Genomic DNA, 17,595 nt, shown 5'->3' on the forward strand with positions numbered 1-17,595 from the left:
CCTCTGAACTTGAGATTTTTACCAACACCTGTCATCTTTAGCTTTTCAAATAAAGAAGTTATTGACTTTCCCCTGAAGTAGAGCCAAAATCTGATCCACGAACCATTTCAGATGAGCCTTTGCCAGAGGAAGAACCTTATTAAACTCCACATCTTCCACAAAGATTTTTTCTTCTTCAAACCATATGCAGAAGAAAGAACCATTCACTTTGTAGCTTTGAATTTCCATTTTACAAATTGATATAGGAACGGAGGAGCACAAAAAACAATTCTGGCCAAAATTACTGCCGGAGAACCGAAGGTGATCGGAGGAGGGAAGAAGGGAGAGAAGAGAGAAGAGAGAAGAGAGGAGAGAGGAGAGAGGAGAGAGGAGAGAGGAGAGAGCAAACCTTTGGCTCGTGTTTTTGCCCTCTCTTTAACAGTGGGTTATCCTTATATTGCCTTAAGGCTATTTTGTGAAGTTTGATTTGAGATAGGCATTGTAAAGGAGATACCTTTCAAACAAATTGACAATACAAGGGACATAAAAAGAAAATAATAATAATAAGAACAATACTTCAAAAGGAGCCAAAGTAAGACAAAGTTTGATTTTCACATGTCTTAAAACCAAAACCCCAGATTTATGTGGCTGAAACATTCTTTCCAAGGGGGTGTTTGGCTCACAAACATGAGTTGAATTGAGTTGGTATAATATATCAACTCATTGTTTGGCCCACCAACTTTAAATGTCAGTGGAGTTGAGTTGGTATATTGTACCAACTCACCCAAACTCATTCCAACTCTCCTTTCTTCCCATGTTTTCAGTGGCTCCACCCATCAACCACTGTCACACTTCGAGAATTAACTCCGGGTTCAGACAACCACCTCTGATGACAATTTCGACGACCAACCTCGGGCTCCAACAACCACCTCCGATGACAACTCCAATGACTAACTTTAGGCTCCAACAACCACCTCCGATGACAATTCCGATGACGAAAATTCGGACTCCAACAACCATCTCCGATAACAGCTCCGGCGACCAACTCTGAGCTCCGACAACCTTTGCACGACCAACTCTGACAACCAATTCTGGCCTCCGACAACAAACTCCGATGACTAACTCCGATAACCATCTTCGTAGGCTCCGACCACAAACTCTGACGAAAATCACCTTCGATGATCACCTTTGAGCAAGCAACTCCGACGGCCAACTCAAGGCTTCGACAACCACCTTCAACGACAAACTCCGACAACCAACTCTAATACCACATTCATGCAACTAACTTCGAACTCCGACAGTCACCGCTGACTACAGTCTCCAGCGAAAATCATATTCGATGATCAACTTCGCCGAACACTTTCATCCGACCAACTCCGAGATTCGAAAACCACCTCCGATGACAAACTTTGGCAACCAACTCCAATACATCTTCATGTGACCAACTTCAGGCTTCGACAACCACCTCCGACTACAAACTCCAGCAAAAATCATCTTCGATAATCAACTTCCAACCACTTTCAACTACTATAAGACTGATGACTGTTAAAGTACGTTGTATGATTGTTGATTATATAGAAATATCATTTTGTCTATATTAAGTGCAATATTTATACGTAATGAATTCACATATCAAACGAGTGTTAACAATATTCAGACAAAAAGTATGTAACATATAACAAAAAAAAATCATAAAATGAAAAAAAAAATTCCTGGAACATTTTCCAGCAAGAATTAGTGAAAATAGAGATTTTTTATCTGATGATCCTCCAAATTTAAACGAGATGAAAGTGAAATTGTCGAAGAAATGTGGTGACATTCCATTGGTTATTACGATAGAGTAAAATATACCAACTCAATTCCACTGATTTAATTTAAAAAAATTCATGACATAGTAAAAATATAGAGCAACAATATGAAGAAGAAAAAGAAGATGATAATGAAATTCATGGAGAAAAATTAGCTAGAATCAAAAGGTTTGATTTTGCTTTAGTTTCTCATTTTATTTAACCATATTTCGACAAGAAATGTAATAGGTTAATTGTTGTTCATAGCCCCAAAAAGAAAGAAAGAAAGAAAAGTTTTAAAAATTAAAAGAAACAAATTGTAATCCATATTTTATTCAAACAAAGATGAGTAGAATTATTGAATAAAAAAATTTCAAAACAAAAATAATAATCATAAAAGCATATTATTTAGAGTTCAAAAAACTACATCAGACATGAATTCAACTCTATACCCCAAACACAGACATATGAACTCTACAGATATATGAACTCTCCAATCATCCTATCTCAACTTAGCACCCCAAACAGCCCCCAATTGACCATATGATTGCTGCCAAATACTCCCTTGCACGATAAAATCTCTCATCATTTTTTAATAGCTTCAGTGTTACATGTTTCTATCTCTTAAAAAAATAAATTTAAGTAGATGAGCAAGGGAAACGCCCTGTCACATCTAGCCTCTATCAAGAATTTAAGTAGATGAGCAAATTCAAGGAAGAGGATGGCGATCATAACAAAATTTATCATATGTACATGATAACAAGCATACACTCAAAGGAAACCATAGATGTTGGAGGTAGTCTAATGATTGTCTATGTATTTGCACCAACCGAAGTTGAAAGAGATGTATGAAACAGTTAGGATGACGACATTATAAGATATCATAGCATAATGTTAGGTTCCACAATTATGTCTCTAAATGAACACAGAACAGATGAAGTTGAGAAACTTCAACCTATTTTTACTCTTCTTTTACTTGGTAAACAATTTCAATAGTGTACTACAAACAGAAAATAGGAAGACCTATAAAATACTGGCATGTAAAAAGCTTAATATTGGAAAGTCCTACCATTTTTTAGCTGACCAGCGGGTGCATTCCTTAGCAAGAATGATGTCGCCTCAGCCATGAAATCTTGAATGTAATCTTTAGAGTAATATCTTAAGGACGCTGTAACCCTTAAAAATTCAAATAAACATGCATGAGCACATACACACATTTAGTGAATATTTATGATTTCAATAAAAAATCAAGTAGAGATCATGAAATATCGGTGTGCTTTGTTTTCAATTCTTCTTCAACGATAAAAGTTCCATAGTGAGTTCGACCAGGCGTGAGAGGCACTCGGTCCTCCGGATTTTCAAGGGTCGCCGGGGGCGCACCGGACACCATGCGACGTGCGGTGCTCTTCCAGCCGCTGGACCCTTCCTCCGGCTGAGCCGTTTCCAGGGTGGGCAGGCTGTTAAACAGAAAAGATAACTCTTCCCGAGGCCCCCGCCGACGTCTCCGGAATCCCTAACGTTGCCGTCAGCCGCCACGTCCCGGGATAAAAGTTCCATAGTGGCTGCTTTTCACCTTATCTACTATCCTTTCTTTCTTTAACTACTAAAGCTCATGATTTTCAATCAACTTAACATGTATGTTTATTCTGTCCTCACCATGTAAACTTTGACTCTACTTAAGTAGAATAAGCCCTACCACCACCACAGGAATGGGCCCTTTTTAGTCCAATGGCCCAACAAGAGAAATTTGTGTTGTAATAATTGTGTAATTCAAACTAATATACAAGCTTACAGAAGAGACGACATTAAAATATTCATAAGCATACAGATACGTTCTTTTCTTCACCCCAATAAAGAATACGAAGCAAAAGAAGAAGACTTACCTTAGCAAATCGACAATATTTTGTGTAAGATATTTTTGCAAGAACATCATTATATATGACCAGGATGTAAAAATCTGCAAGAGACATGATCCAGCCTTAGAGTAAAACATCAAGTATGTTACAACAACCTGATATGTACTGAATGGTGTATCTATACCTGCTCAATAATTTCTGGCTCCCTAGCTGCACCACCTTCTAGAAGAGACACCAATGCATCAGTTAATTGAGACAGGAATCTGTCACATTATGATATCATAAGGCAGTAGAAGAATAAAAAAATAGCATTGTTACAAGACTCAACCATTCACATAATAAAGTTGATGTAGTGAGTGAGTTTAAAGTTTAATAGTTTTGGTTAAATTCTTTTCAATTTTTTAAATACATAATTTGTAAACTATTCCTCTATATGGACTTAATCTCTTGTATTGAAAACTTAAATCACATGATAAAATCCTTTTGTTAGACTTCATGGATCATTATCTCATTTGTCATTTAGTGTACACCAAATTGGTATCAAAGCAATCGCCTAAACCAACATTGGCTGCTGACAATGGAGACCAAAAAGGTTCCTTCAATGAACAATTAAACTTTCATTGAGAAAAAAAAATGAAAGAATACAAGGCCATACAAAAAAGGAGAGCCCACAAAAGGGGAAGTAACCTACAAAAATGGCCTCCAACCCAACAAAATAAAACCTGCGAATAATTACAGAAAAAGCTTAGTCACCGGCACCCAGGACACACTGAACCTAATACAGGACCAAAACTCATTTAAAGGCCTCTCAAACACTCTACAAAGTCAATCTCCCCAAGGCCTAGTCGACGTAGTTTGCAAGAGGTAGCAATGAGCTCAGTATTAAACAATGCACACTAAATTACATTTAGAGTGCCCACTTCGCAAGAATAGATAAATTAACATAGATAATATTATGGCAAACCAAAATCCACTACAAGAAAGTCAAGATTTCGAGGAATCAAAATGAAAGAGAAAAATCAAGATTAAGGGTTCATTACAAATCAAGATTAGAAAATTTATTCATGTTTTGGCAGGCATTTCGGTGACAATGAACAATTTCAGGAATTTGAAATAAACCTCAATTTTGGTCCACATATTAAGAAAATAAATTTTTTTCATGGCAGATAAATTATCTTGAAGATGAGAGCATTCCGACGGCACCAAAGAACTTGGAGGAAGAAGTTCCTTATGGCTTGGTGAATATTTTGATCATGACAATGATCAAGCAATGCCGAAAACTGTAGAGGAGGATTCTTTTTGGTATTTACTCAATATTTTGACGAAAAAGATGAATTTTGAGTTTATTCTGAAAATCTCTTTGCTGAAGGCAAGGAATTAACAAAGGAAGATGGTGTAGACCAAAGAGAGAGAATTTTATTAATGAATGAACAGTTCTAGAATACATGAGAGGGATCTATATTTATACAGAATTGAAACCAAAATAAAATCCTAAAAGGAGAACTAAAAGAAGAACTAGGAAACTAAAAAGGATTAATCAAGGATTAAACCAAGATTAATATGAATTTACCCAATTTATCATAATCATATTACATCAGAAGAACTACATGAAACAATCTTTGTGCCACAAAATAATGTAGAAGAAACGCATTCCTATAGTTCTCTTGATCATTTGGTTGAAAAAATTTATACTCTTAAGGCTAAGGAGTTTTGGCGATGACTCGTGTTTTGTTTTTGGTGATTATTTTGAGGTGGCAGTGGACAGAAAAACCGGTCAAGAAAAGCATATTAATCCTGGAAGAGCTTTTCAGCAAGCCAAGTATTCAATAAGCAATTGGTCCTTCAATGGATTGAAGACATTTTCAACAGGGATATTTTTTAACAACAGAGAGTTATTTTTTAGGATGAGTTTTTTAAGAGAGGGAAGGAATTGATGTAGTTAGTTAGTTTAATAGTTTTGGCTAATCTCTTGCATTGGACACTTCTGAATCATCACAAATTCCTTTTGTTACATTTCCTGGAGAATATTCTCTCCTGTGTAATTTAGGCAACATCAATATTGTTCATACTGATGCATATGGTAATATATATGGTTGTGAATTAACAATCAAATTTGATTATCTACCATCTAGGAAAAAAGAAACAATACCAATCAAATTTAGGGAACCCCTGAGAGTGGGGAAAAATGAGATAATGCAGAGAAATAGAAACAAGATTTTCAGTCCAAGGGAGAAGGAACTAACGGCAAAAAATCCTCCAATAGATCTCTTGCTAAAGCCGCCATCAACCTGAAATGAGAAATCGCAAAATTCATACCTTACAAGAAAATAGCATAAGAATCAACGTTTGAACTTACAAGAAAATTTCAGGAAAAAACTAATGAAAAGATGGTCCAATCAGTTTTCTAATAAGTGAAGTAAATAAAACAACCACAATGGCTGGCCTATTAGTCATAGCCGATGAAAACTGAGAGACTGATTACACTCAGTTATGAGGGTTTTTAGTTTTAAAACTTAAGTTTATTGTTTAGCAACTGTGTTTATTGTTGTAAATGGTGTAAATAATAGCAAATTTAAGTATAAACAAAGTAAATGTGTTGGTGTATCCTTAAGATTTGATTTGAACTTAATAAGGTGTGAAAAGAGTCGTTGTGTATTTTTATGTCTCTGGGCTGGAAAATATCAAAACGCCCAATTGCAACTGCATTCCTAAAGAGTAAATTGCAATTGAACATTCACACGATGACCCAAAAACACATATTGACGAAAATTTCATATATGATTGATTTGGATGATATTTTCCTTGATTCTAGGCATTGAAGGTGAAGATATTCTTGCATACTAAGGTTAGCAAAGACTCTAGCCTTTGGAATGGGTAACAGATCCTCATAAGTTATATCCATCCTTGGAGAATTTTCTGCATTCTTACATCACTTGGAAGGAATCCGAAACGGCTGCTGTTGCTATTCAGTCTAATCCCAATCAAAAGTTTAGGATTGTAACACCCGATTATGCTTGAAAAATGTAAAATCAGGTTAAATAGAGAAAAGCTTAGGCTTTCACTCCAAGTTCTTTGTACGTTAAAATTTTCCGATGGTTTCAATTTTAGTTCCTTCACTTCTTTTCATCTTTAAACTTAATTGTGTTCTCTTCTATTTAATATTTTTAATTTAGCAGCTATTTTTCCTACCGCACTTTGTCATTTCTTCAATTAATTTTAGTAGCATTTTTTTTTAACAGTTTGTACCCCTTTTTGCTAGGTTTATTATGAAATTTTTATTATCTCTATTTTTGTTCTTTATTTCTTTCATCACGAGATAAACTTTGCTTTGGGATTCAAATATGTTAATGCCCTTGAGAAAGGAAAAAGACAATATATGTAAAAAAAAGTAACTTAACTATTATCATAGCAAGGCTTGATTCTATTGATTTTATTTAGCATTATTAGTCTCAATTGATCACCAAGATTAGTATACAAAAATTTAGTCTAGTACTGAAAAGGTTAGATAAAAGTTTTCATATAAGAAATTTTAAGAAAAGAGCTTAGACATAAGATTTTGTTTTTAACCCTAGACATGGAGCAAAACCTTTAGGACCAAAAAAAAAAAAAGATTGTATTTGAATTAAACTAGGTCCACATTAGCCATGAACATATAGGTTTAACGGCTTAGCCTCCTAAATTGTGATTGCATATTAGGCTACAAGTCCTTTTCAAGGGGATCCCTTCTTTCCCATTACTACTTTTACTTTTCAAAAACAACCACCTTCCAAATTTATTTCACATTGGTTACCAAAATTACACTTTTGAACAAAATCTATGCTTGAATTTTGGATTTTTGTCATCCGTTCCCTGAGACACGATACTTAGAATATTTCCATTTATTCTTATCAAAAAAAGAATATTTCCATTTATTCTTATCAAAAAAAGAATATTTCCATTTATTACTTGTTTAACAATATGCACTTGCACTAGACTAAGAACGTATCATTTAAAGGTTTTCGATTCTAGGCATAAGTGTGTTCAGTAGATCAGTAACACACACACACACACGAACCACACATTTCTTTCAACTAGTTATAAATTTGAGAAGATGGATATCTATAGCTCACTAGTAGGACTTGCTAAAGTTTCATTTTATTCAAAAATATAAACTATTAAATTTTTTAAAAGCAAATAGAACAGACTGAAACAAAATTAAAGAATAGGGATTACAATTTAACATAACTTTATGGTCAATCATCTGCATGGTATTGAACACAGAAACTGAAATACGAGTGAAATATAATACCTTAGTCTTTTACTATTCAGGTTTTTTTAAAAAGGATAAAATAAAAGACTGAAATACAAGTTGAAAACGAAGGTAAAATATCCAACACAGAGATGCTTAATAAATAAGCTTGGCATACCTCAATATAGGCTCAAGAGATAGCCTTGCTTTTATCTGTACTCTAGAAAGAAGATTTGAGAATATAGACTCCTTGTGCAGTATCACTAGAGGTAATGTTTGTACCAGTGGAATAATTTCCTCGTAATAAGAAATAAAATCCTCTGCAGTATTTAATTCCTGCATTGATGAAATATATTCAAAAATTGAAATGACAACACATTTTTTCTGGATAAAGATGATAAAAATTCTAGCAGACGAGAAGGCTAAATAATCATACAAAACTAGTTAGTTTGGCACATTGAGTCCCTGACCAAAATGTTACACAAAACACCAACATTTACTGACCATTAACAACACGCTATAGGTTATATAGCCAATACATATGACAGTGATCTTTTTGCTTTCTAATCTCCCGTGACTTATCCTTAAACTTTTCAATAAACTAACTCAGCTGAAAGAAAAGAAATCGCAGTTTAAGGTTATCTTTCTGCACAAATTAAAAACTCTGGTCAGTAACATTGTGTTCATTTAAATCCAAGTATATGAATGTTTGTTGGGGATGAGAAATGGGAAGCTTTCGAAAAGCGCCTCAATTCCAGTAATAAAAAATTGATTACAGTAGTTTTTCACATGACAAAAGACCTTACTAAACTTCAATTTTTCCTCCCTTGCCTGGTGTCAATTCTAATACTGAATTTGAAGTTAGCATGAGCAGTGTGGAATCATATTATGAAGCTTTTGGTTTATTATTCCACGCGACAAAAGACCTTACTACACCCTTGAGATTTGAACATGGAGGATGATGTTTTTGTAGGTTCTTATTATGAAGCTTTTGGTTTATTATTTCAGTATTATGATGAGAGAACTCCTAATCTCCTCTATCCCCAATGTCCGTCAAATCTGTTCCTATTATCGAAGTTTGTGATTCTGGGATGTGTGAAATTCCTTCTTTGGTACAAGAAGGAAACTATCTAAAGGTTTAGTTTAGTTATGATGAGATTTGTTTGGATTTTTGTGGTTTTGGAGATTGCCCCTTTTGTTTGCTTCAAACTCTTCCTTCCAGCTCTTCAACTTTCTCTTTCAAGCTTCTAAGTGCACTCTATTAGTCTGCCAGCAAGGGTGATACCTCAGCTTCCATTTCGGATGGCTTTCTTTGTGGCTTCAGCTTGGGTGAAAAGTTTCTCTTTAACTTTTTGTCCTCTCAGTTTTCAGGTGCTTTAGTCTACATCTTCAAAGGTTCCTGCTGTTCTGGAGACGTATTATCTCGTCTTAAAAGGCCTTTTTGGGTTTGTTCAGGGGTTTTCCTGAGTGTTTGGCACCAGGGGTTCTTTCTTTGCAAGCTTTTTCTTTATTTATTTCAAAATCTTTTGTCTTTTTTGTGGGTGTTCATGTTTCAAATTTGGCATCTTTGAAGCTTGTTCTGTCCAGGTTCTTTATTCATTATTGGGCACTTTTTTATTCTTTTTGCTTCTCGTTTTGTTCTTCTTTCACTCCCTAGTGAAGTTAGTCTCTTTGAGCATTAGCCTCTTCATTTATTCAATGAAAGGTTTTGTTTCATGTTAAACAAAAATAAAACATGAAACAAAAACAAAATGATTATAGACTATAGCTACTTCATCAACCAAAGCTCTCAAACAGTAATAAAACGTCAACCGAGTAATAAGTTTATACCAAACCAGATTAGACATTGATGTAGGGAGTTTTATAAGTAATTCTAGTCATAGTCTTGTATTTAAAGCCTAATTGCATGTCTTGATCAGTTGTATTTAGTTAAAAGCTTGTTGTAACCGGCTAAACAAGTCTCCATGACTGTTTATTGTTAGTTAGTGTCCTATGACAACCGGCTGATTGGGTTACCATAACCAATTGGCTTGAGTCCTTGTATAAATAGGCTCGTTGCCTTTATTTTTCAATATTAATAAGAATCATCTTGAAGTTTTCTTGGAGCTACTTCATTAATTGGTATCATAGCGTTTGATCCACGTGAATTCTCCTTCAGATCATCTTCAAATGGATGCAAAAGCTTCCTCTTCGACTAAGGCTTTAGAGAACCGAATGGCCTTGGTAGAATCAACCGTGAACGACATCAAGAGTGAAATAGGAGACTTGCGATCGATGTTGGCACATGTGCTGCAACATTTGGACATCCAAAACCCAATGATTACACATGGACGACAAGGTCTAGACAACCAGAAGAGCAAAGGGGCTTTGCAGATCAATGAAAATCTGCAAGAACGTTAGCAAGAAAAAGTAGTTGGAGTGCTATATTGAACAAACTGATCCAAGATTGCAAGAAAGATTTCAAGAAACGATCAAGAACTCAATTTGAACAAATCAGTTCATCCATAATTTATCCAAAGCACAAAATTCTCCTGCAAGAAGGCTCAATGCTCGGCCAAGAATTCGACCGCAAGAGCTACAAATGTCAGATTATATGATGCAAGATTCGGACTCCTCAGAGGAAGATGAAAATTATCACTTCAGAAATCAAGAAAGGAGGGAATTTAGACTGGGTAGGCAGCACTATTATCAAGAACAGCAAGATTATAAGATGAAGGTAGACCTTCCAAGTTTTGACGGTAGAATGGATGTTTAAGCCTTCCTAGATTGGGTTACAAAGGTAGAAAACTTCATTGAATATGCCAATACTCCAGTTGACAAGAAGGTGAAGCTAGCAGCCTTCAAATCCCAGAGAGGGGCATCAGCTTGGTGGGATCAAATGGAGACAAACAGACGCTACTATGTCAAAGTCTCCAATAAAATCATGACCCAAGCTGCCGCGATTGATGAAAAAAGGTTCCTTCCCCTTGGTTATCAACTACTTTTATACCACCAATATCAATTATGCAAGCAAGGGGACCTCTCCATTCTTGACTACACTGAAGAGTTTCATCGACTAGGGGCAAGAAACAACTTGCTGGAAACAGAACAGCAATTAATCTCAAGGTTTATTCTTGGTTTTTGGGGAGAGATCAAAGAAGTGGTCAAGTTACATCCAGTGGCTTATTTGGCTAACACCATCACCATAGCCACCACTATTGAGGAGAGTACTGAAGCAAAACAGCCCAAAGTCTATCAAAGAAAACAATCCTATCCTTAACAACAGTTTCCTCACAAAGCCCCAACCGAGCAATCAAGATAGACACCTCAAGGACCTACTTCTAATCAGCAATTCAAGAAGGATGAACCCCGTGCAAGGAAAACACCTATTAGAGCACCTGACAACAACCCTCAAATAAGAAACTTAAACCCTTACAACTGACCAATGTTTTCACTGTGGCGAGCAAGGTCACCCTATCCAATAAGAGCCCCCAACGAAGAACCTTGGCCATCCAAGAAGAAGATACCCAAGAAAAGGCAACACTGATGAGCTTGCATACATACAACTGGACGATGGTGACCAACTCTTTTGTGTTCTCCAACGAATCTTGTTAACACCTAAAGCTGAAAGTCACCCTCAAAGGCATGCCGTCTTCTGCACTCGGTGTAGAATTAATGGGAAGGTATGTCAAGTGATTATAGATGGTAGAAGCACAGAGAACATCATATCTAAGATGCTTGTTGCTGCCGTAAACCTCACAACTAAGCCTCATCTGAATCCCTATAGGGCCAATTGGGTTACAAAAAAAGGTAAACTGTTGTTAAGGAGATTTTCACAGTACCTGTGTCCATAGGCAATCTATACCAAGATCAAATTGTATATGATGTCCTCGAAATGGATGTATGTCAGGTCCTCTTGGGACGCCCGAGGCAATACGACGACAAAACATTCCCTCGATATGCAAACTACCACAAGTAAGGTACCTTCTTCTACACAAAAACAACTTCTTCTATTATCTCCGAGTAAAGAGCTCTTACATTCAAAGGATCAATCTCTCCTAGCTCTTATAGTTAAAGAAGATCCTTTTTAAATCACCTACCAATGAAGATTTAGGTCCAAGAATTTCAACACCATATAGATCTGATACCGAGTAGCACATTACCTAATCTGCCCCATTATGTATGAGCCCTAAGGAATATGAAGCACTGCACGCTCAAATACAATATCTCTTAGACAAAGGAAACATACAACCTAGTCTTAGTCCATGTGTCGTACCGGCTTTACTTGCACCTAAAAAAGATGGATCTTGGAGGCTTTGTGTAGATAGTAGGGCAAAATCTCAATTAAATCTAGGTTTCCCATTCCACGATTATCAGATTTATTAGATTAATTAGAACAAGCATTAATTTTCTCTAAAATAGATCTAAGGAATGGATATCACCATATAAGAATAAGGCCCGGAGATGAATGGAAAACAGCATTTAAACAAATGAAAGACTTTTCGAATGGTTAGTCATGCCTTTTGGCCTATCAAATGCTCCAAGCACATTTATGCCCCTAATGAACCAAATTCTGTTACCTAAATAAGTTTGTTGTTGTCTACTTCGATGATATATTAATTTATAGTCGCACTCTTGAAGCACACATGGAATATTTACATACTATTTTTCAAGTTCTAAAAGAAAACAATTTATATATTAACTTAAAGAAATGCTTTTTTCTTCAACACCAATTATGCTTTCTTGGGTTTCTCATAAGTTCTAGAGGAGTTAGCGTCGATCCTAGGAAAATTGAAGCCATTCAAGATTGGCCACAACCTAAGTCAATAAAAGAAATTCCAAGCTTCTTAGGATTAGCCTCATTCTATAGAAGGTTGATTAAAAAATTTAACACCATAGCCAGCCCATTAGCCTGTTTAAAAGCTAAAATACCTTTCAATTGGGGTGATGAACAAACTACAAGTTTCATAGAACTCAAAAGAGCATTAAGCACAACCCCAATCCTAGGATTTCCAAAGTTTTTAAAACCTTTTGAGGTCTCCGTTGATGCATCCGGCATATGGATAGGAGCTGTCCTTAGTCAAGATAAACACGTTTTTTAGTGAAAAACTAAGCTCTTCTACGCAAAAATGGTCAACCTGGGACCAAGAACTTTACTTCTTAGCTCGGACATGAAAACAATGTGAACACTATCTTCTCGGGAAAGAATTTATATTGGTAACTGACAATTTTTCTTTAAAATTTTTACAATCTCAAAAATCTATCAATCGCATGCATACTAGAGGGATACAATTCCTTCAACGGATTGATTTAGTCATCAAACATACTCCAGGTAGCATTAAAACATAGACATACTCTCCATTAGACATACTCCATTAGACATGTCATAAAAATATCAGCAACTAAAAGCCCCCCACCCCCACAAAAAGAAAGTTAGCATAGACATACCCTCCATTCTATAAGGCAGTCCCGAAAAAAGCAGGATCCCTCCGATGGCTCAGACTTAACTTTATCGAGGCTTCTGTATACATCAATGTCAATTTCTTGTACTCTCTGGGAGAATGTCTGGAACTGTAAAGCAGGAAAAAGAAAAGGACAATATCTCAAAATATGATCAAAATAATTATCATGAAGTATTTGGAGAAAGGGAAAGTCACTACAAAAAGAAATATTAAATAATAATCAAGAACTCGCTATATCTTTCAGAAAAATAGTCTAAACTTCGTACCAGCATCCTGATATAAGCAAAGAGAAGACTAGACCAAATAAACTCTACCTCATATGTTAGCCGGTAGACAAGCATACACATTTATAAAGTTCAAAGGAAAAACAAAAGCCCACTCCAGAATAACTATCCCCCAATAAACACACTGCATTCAACTAGGGATCAGTAAGACATTACAAATATTCAACCCAGCATTCAACAAAGCATCAGTGAGACATGCAACAAACAGAAACATTCACTCAATTGTACTGGTTTCATGGTAGCCAAGCTTAAGCACCAACAAATTATCTGCACAAAACATAAACATGAGAGTGCTGAAAATAAGCAGCTAAGAAAATGCTTACAACAAAACGCCGGCGACCAGGGGACTTGTTGAGAGACTTGACAGCTTGTGCGTGAGAAGCCGTCGCCATGGAAGATCAGACTCTTTGAACTTATCAAACTTTATGAACTTCAAATCGAAATAGCTTGAGAATAAGAAGGGAAAAAAAAACACGATTAAAAAGAAGATAAGTATAACAACCCGGCTCCCTAGGACTTAAACTAGGTCGTTACTACAGACATGCATGCATACATTTCAAAACGACACTTTTCCATGATTAGATAAAAGACCAAAATTTATAATTTTATTAAAAGTAACTAGGTCGTTACGATAGGAGTCACCAAAATCATAATCATAGGTGGCGATCCCATGAGGACGCCGAAACATACACAGGGAATGTACACAGTCCGATAGGAGTGCTAACAGTCACCATCAATCTTTCATGCATCATATAATGTCTGAATTCATATCAAGCCATAACATATTATAATAATCTTAGTAGCATAACTCATGAGTTTCTAGAACAATCTCAACAGTCTATTCATCAGTCAATCATGGCAAAACATTCTATCACAATAATAAAAATAAAAAATAATAAAAAATAAATAAATAAAACATGTTCTCAATGTATTCTCAATCTTAACATCGACTTCTGATTCGAGGGCAAACGGTAGTAAGACACCTCAAATTTAAGCCCAAGCAAATTAGCAACCCAAACTCTACTTTATCTTGAGTAACATCCTTGAACCAGTCCCTAAAACATTGACCAAATTTGATTTCAACATTAAGGCCTAATTTCAAACACAAAACTAACCAAAATACGCCCGAACTATTTACCCAAGGTGTGGCTTGATGCACAACCCCTTCGAAACCTCAATTAAGTATTCCAACCTACACGCAGACCACAATCAAGCATTATCGAACTTGCTCGACAGCACGCTAATATCCTCCAAAATCAAATCCAACATTATCATTTTATGGGTATCAATGAATCTACACCAAGAATCGATGGGTATTTATGAACTTCAAGCGAAACGGACAAAACTCACCATAAACAATGTCGAACGACTTCAATCTTGTCGGTCAGCACCTCGAAAACCCCTAAAACTCCAATCTAGCATCCAAGCATCGCAGGTAAATTAATCACTTTAGTCCAACTAAATGGATTAATAAAGAATTAATCAAACCACAAAAGAAAAATCACCAATAATTGGGAAAAACATCTTACCCCAAAAAAATCCAAGAATCCGTCAACGACCAGCGACTCGAGACGGCGACACACGGTAAGAGTCGACAGCGGGGGCAGTGTGGTTTCGGTACAGTGGACTGAGGTGGTGGCGTGCGATTGTGAGTGAAATCCAAATAAATTAGAGAGAGAAACGGAGGCTAGAGAGAGAGAGATTGACGGCAAGTGAGCCTTACCGGCGGTGACTGGCTGGAGCGGCGGCGACGTCGGCGAGCAGCAACGTAGTGGACGGCGTCGGGCGTGGGCGGCTAGGCGGTGATCAATGTGGGTTTGAATTTGTGGGAGAAGTGGGTGAGAGAGTGAAAGTTTAGAGGGAGGTTGGGTTTCCAAAATGTGTTCACATTGGTTTCCAAAAAAAAAAAAAAGTTTTTCCATTTTTTTTAATACCATAAATATACACACTTAAGTCAAACCCTAATTTTGACCCCTTCCTTCTCCAAACTTTTAAATATTTTAAATATTCCAGAAATTCAAAACTTTTATCAAATTATCTACGAAATCCCTAAATAAAATTAAAAGTCCAAAATAGTTTATCCAATTTTCCTTTGAACTAAATTCAGACGTCCAAATCTCTCAATCCACACATTATCTATCACCAATTAATTTTAAATTTCTCTCAACAACTTAATTTAAATTAGTTAAAAAGCACGTGCAATATACGTGGTCATGATTTTTTTTTAACATAAATTTTTAGGATGAAATTTGAATAGTGAAAGAAATATTTTTCATTTATTTTAAATAGTAAATATTTAATATGATTTTACGAAATCAACAAAGAAATGCTAGACGGGGTTTTATAGTTTTTCTTATAGGTTAATTTATGACTAAGAAGCACAGACACTGATACAAATACGATACGACCATACGTTAATTTCTAAAAAACTAAGATACAGTTACATTGAAGGCAAACTTTTTGTGGCATCGTGATAACTTGAAAATTGGCAGTAATTGGCTATGAGACTATCAATTTTTTTATTTTTATAGATAGATTATCACACCCATACATGGAAAAGTTGTGTTATATTGATTTGGAGTTGCATGGGAAGTTGTTTTTCTTCATGTAATTATCTTTTTAAACAAAAAGTACGTATAATCATGAAAAGGTATAAATGTGAGGGCAAAATAGTCTTCACAAAAAAGTTAAGGACGAAAAAGAAAGTGAAAAATTCTCCCCTTTTAATATAGTATAGATTAATTATCTTCTCAAATTTGGCTAGAACAAATAAACATAAAAAAAATCCATCGTAGATAATGTAATATTTAACTTTTAACATTTTCAAATATACAAGAGAACTATTGGATGCATAATTGATTATATTTAAGAATCCATTAAACACAAAAATTGATAATTCATGGACCGATTAAACATTTTTAAAGTTTAATAACTACATATAAACGTTCATGAACTAAATTTCTAATCTTATATAAATTTAGGCCAACTCAAGTATAGCTTAGTTGACGTAAAACAATGTCTATATCCATCAAACAATGTCTTTGATCCAAAGAGGCTCTAAAGGTTGATATTTATCTTCTCAAACTTATAAATGTGTTGCAAAAATATATTTTTGTATTTTATCGAACACATTTTCTTAAAGTGAGTGGCTGGTGAGATGAACGAGACCTATAAATGTGTTGCAAAAATATATTTTTGTATTTTATCTAACATATTTTCTTAAAACGAGTGGCTTGTGAAATAAATGAGACCTATGTGCGTGTGTGTATGTGTGTACGTACACGCGTGTGCGTGTATGGGTATGTGTGTATGCATGCAAGTGTGCGTGTGCGTCTGTGTGTGTGCGTATGTGTGCATGTGTGTGTACATGTTTGCATGCATGTATTCGTGCGTGCATGTGTTGAGAGATTTGAGCATATTTCCTCTTGGTCAAAGGGTGCATTTAGAATACGTTTTCAAGTGATTAATTAAAAATTTAGTGATTTTGTAAAAAAATAGTATTTGAAAACCACTCAAAATGCATTTTAGAAAAATGAGATTTTAAAATGAGTTGGTTTAAGATAAACACTTGAAATCAACTTTTAGAAAAATGAATTTTAAGTGTTTAATGGGCAATCTTCCCTAATTTGTATGAGAAACTCCTACCGCCACCATCAATGAAGTTAGACTACTGCCAACCTTGAGCTAGTTGAGCTATGTTCATGTTGGCATCGAGGGTGATTTTCATTAGAGTTTGTAGTCGAAGGTGGTTGTTGGAGCCTACGAAGGTGGATGTCGGAGTTGGTCATCGGAGTTTGTTGTTGGAGCAAATTGGTCGTCGGAGTTGGTAGCGCGAAGGTGGTCATCAGAGTTGGGTCACCGAGGTGGTTGTCGGAGGCCATAATTGGTTGTCGGAGTCTGTCGCACGAAGTTTATCGAAGCTCAGAGTTGGTTGCCAGAAATGTTGGTTGCCAGAAATGTCATCGGAGGTGGTTGTCGGAGTTCGAATTTCATCACCAGAATTTCATCGAAGTTAGTTTT

General features: G+C 35.7%; 1 protein-coding gene across 1 annotated transcript in view; it reads right to left on the bottom strand.

The window, feature by feature from the left end:
• The window catches only part of LOC120067288 (small subunit processome component 20 homolog), a 44,214-nt gene extending 28,735 nt beyond the window's left edge, over nt 1-15,479 (bottom strand). Inside the window, 11 exon segments of the mRNA XM_039018829.1 lie at nt 2,836-2,942; nt 3,650-3,723; nt 3,807-3,885; nt 5,866-5,910; nt 8,029-8,186; nt 13,278-13,400; nt 13,899-14,021; nt 14,691-14,767; nt 14,926-14,990; nt 15,105-15,202; nt 15,299-15,479. Of these exon segments, the coding sequence (XP_038874757.1) occupies nt 2,836-2,942; nt 3,650-3,723; nt 3,807-3,885; nt 5,866-5,910; nt 8,029-8,186; nt 13,278-13,400; nt 13,899-13,967 (655 nt within the window). The 5' untranslated portion in view covers nt 13,968-14,021; nt 14,691-14,767; nt 14,926-14,990; nt 15,105-15,202; nt 15,299-15,479.
• Between the last annotated feature and the right edge of the window lie 2,116 nt (nt 15,480-17,595).

Source organism: Benincasa hispida, chromosome 12 (assembly GCF_009727055.1).
Source record: "Benincasa hispida cultivar B227 chromosome 12, ASM972705v1, whole genome shotgun sequence".
In the NCBI taxonomy this organism is placed as follows: Eukaryota; Viridiplantae; Streptophyta; class Magnoliopsida; order Cucurbitales; family Cucurbitaceae; genus Benincasa; species Benincasa hispida.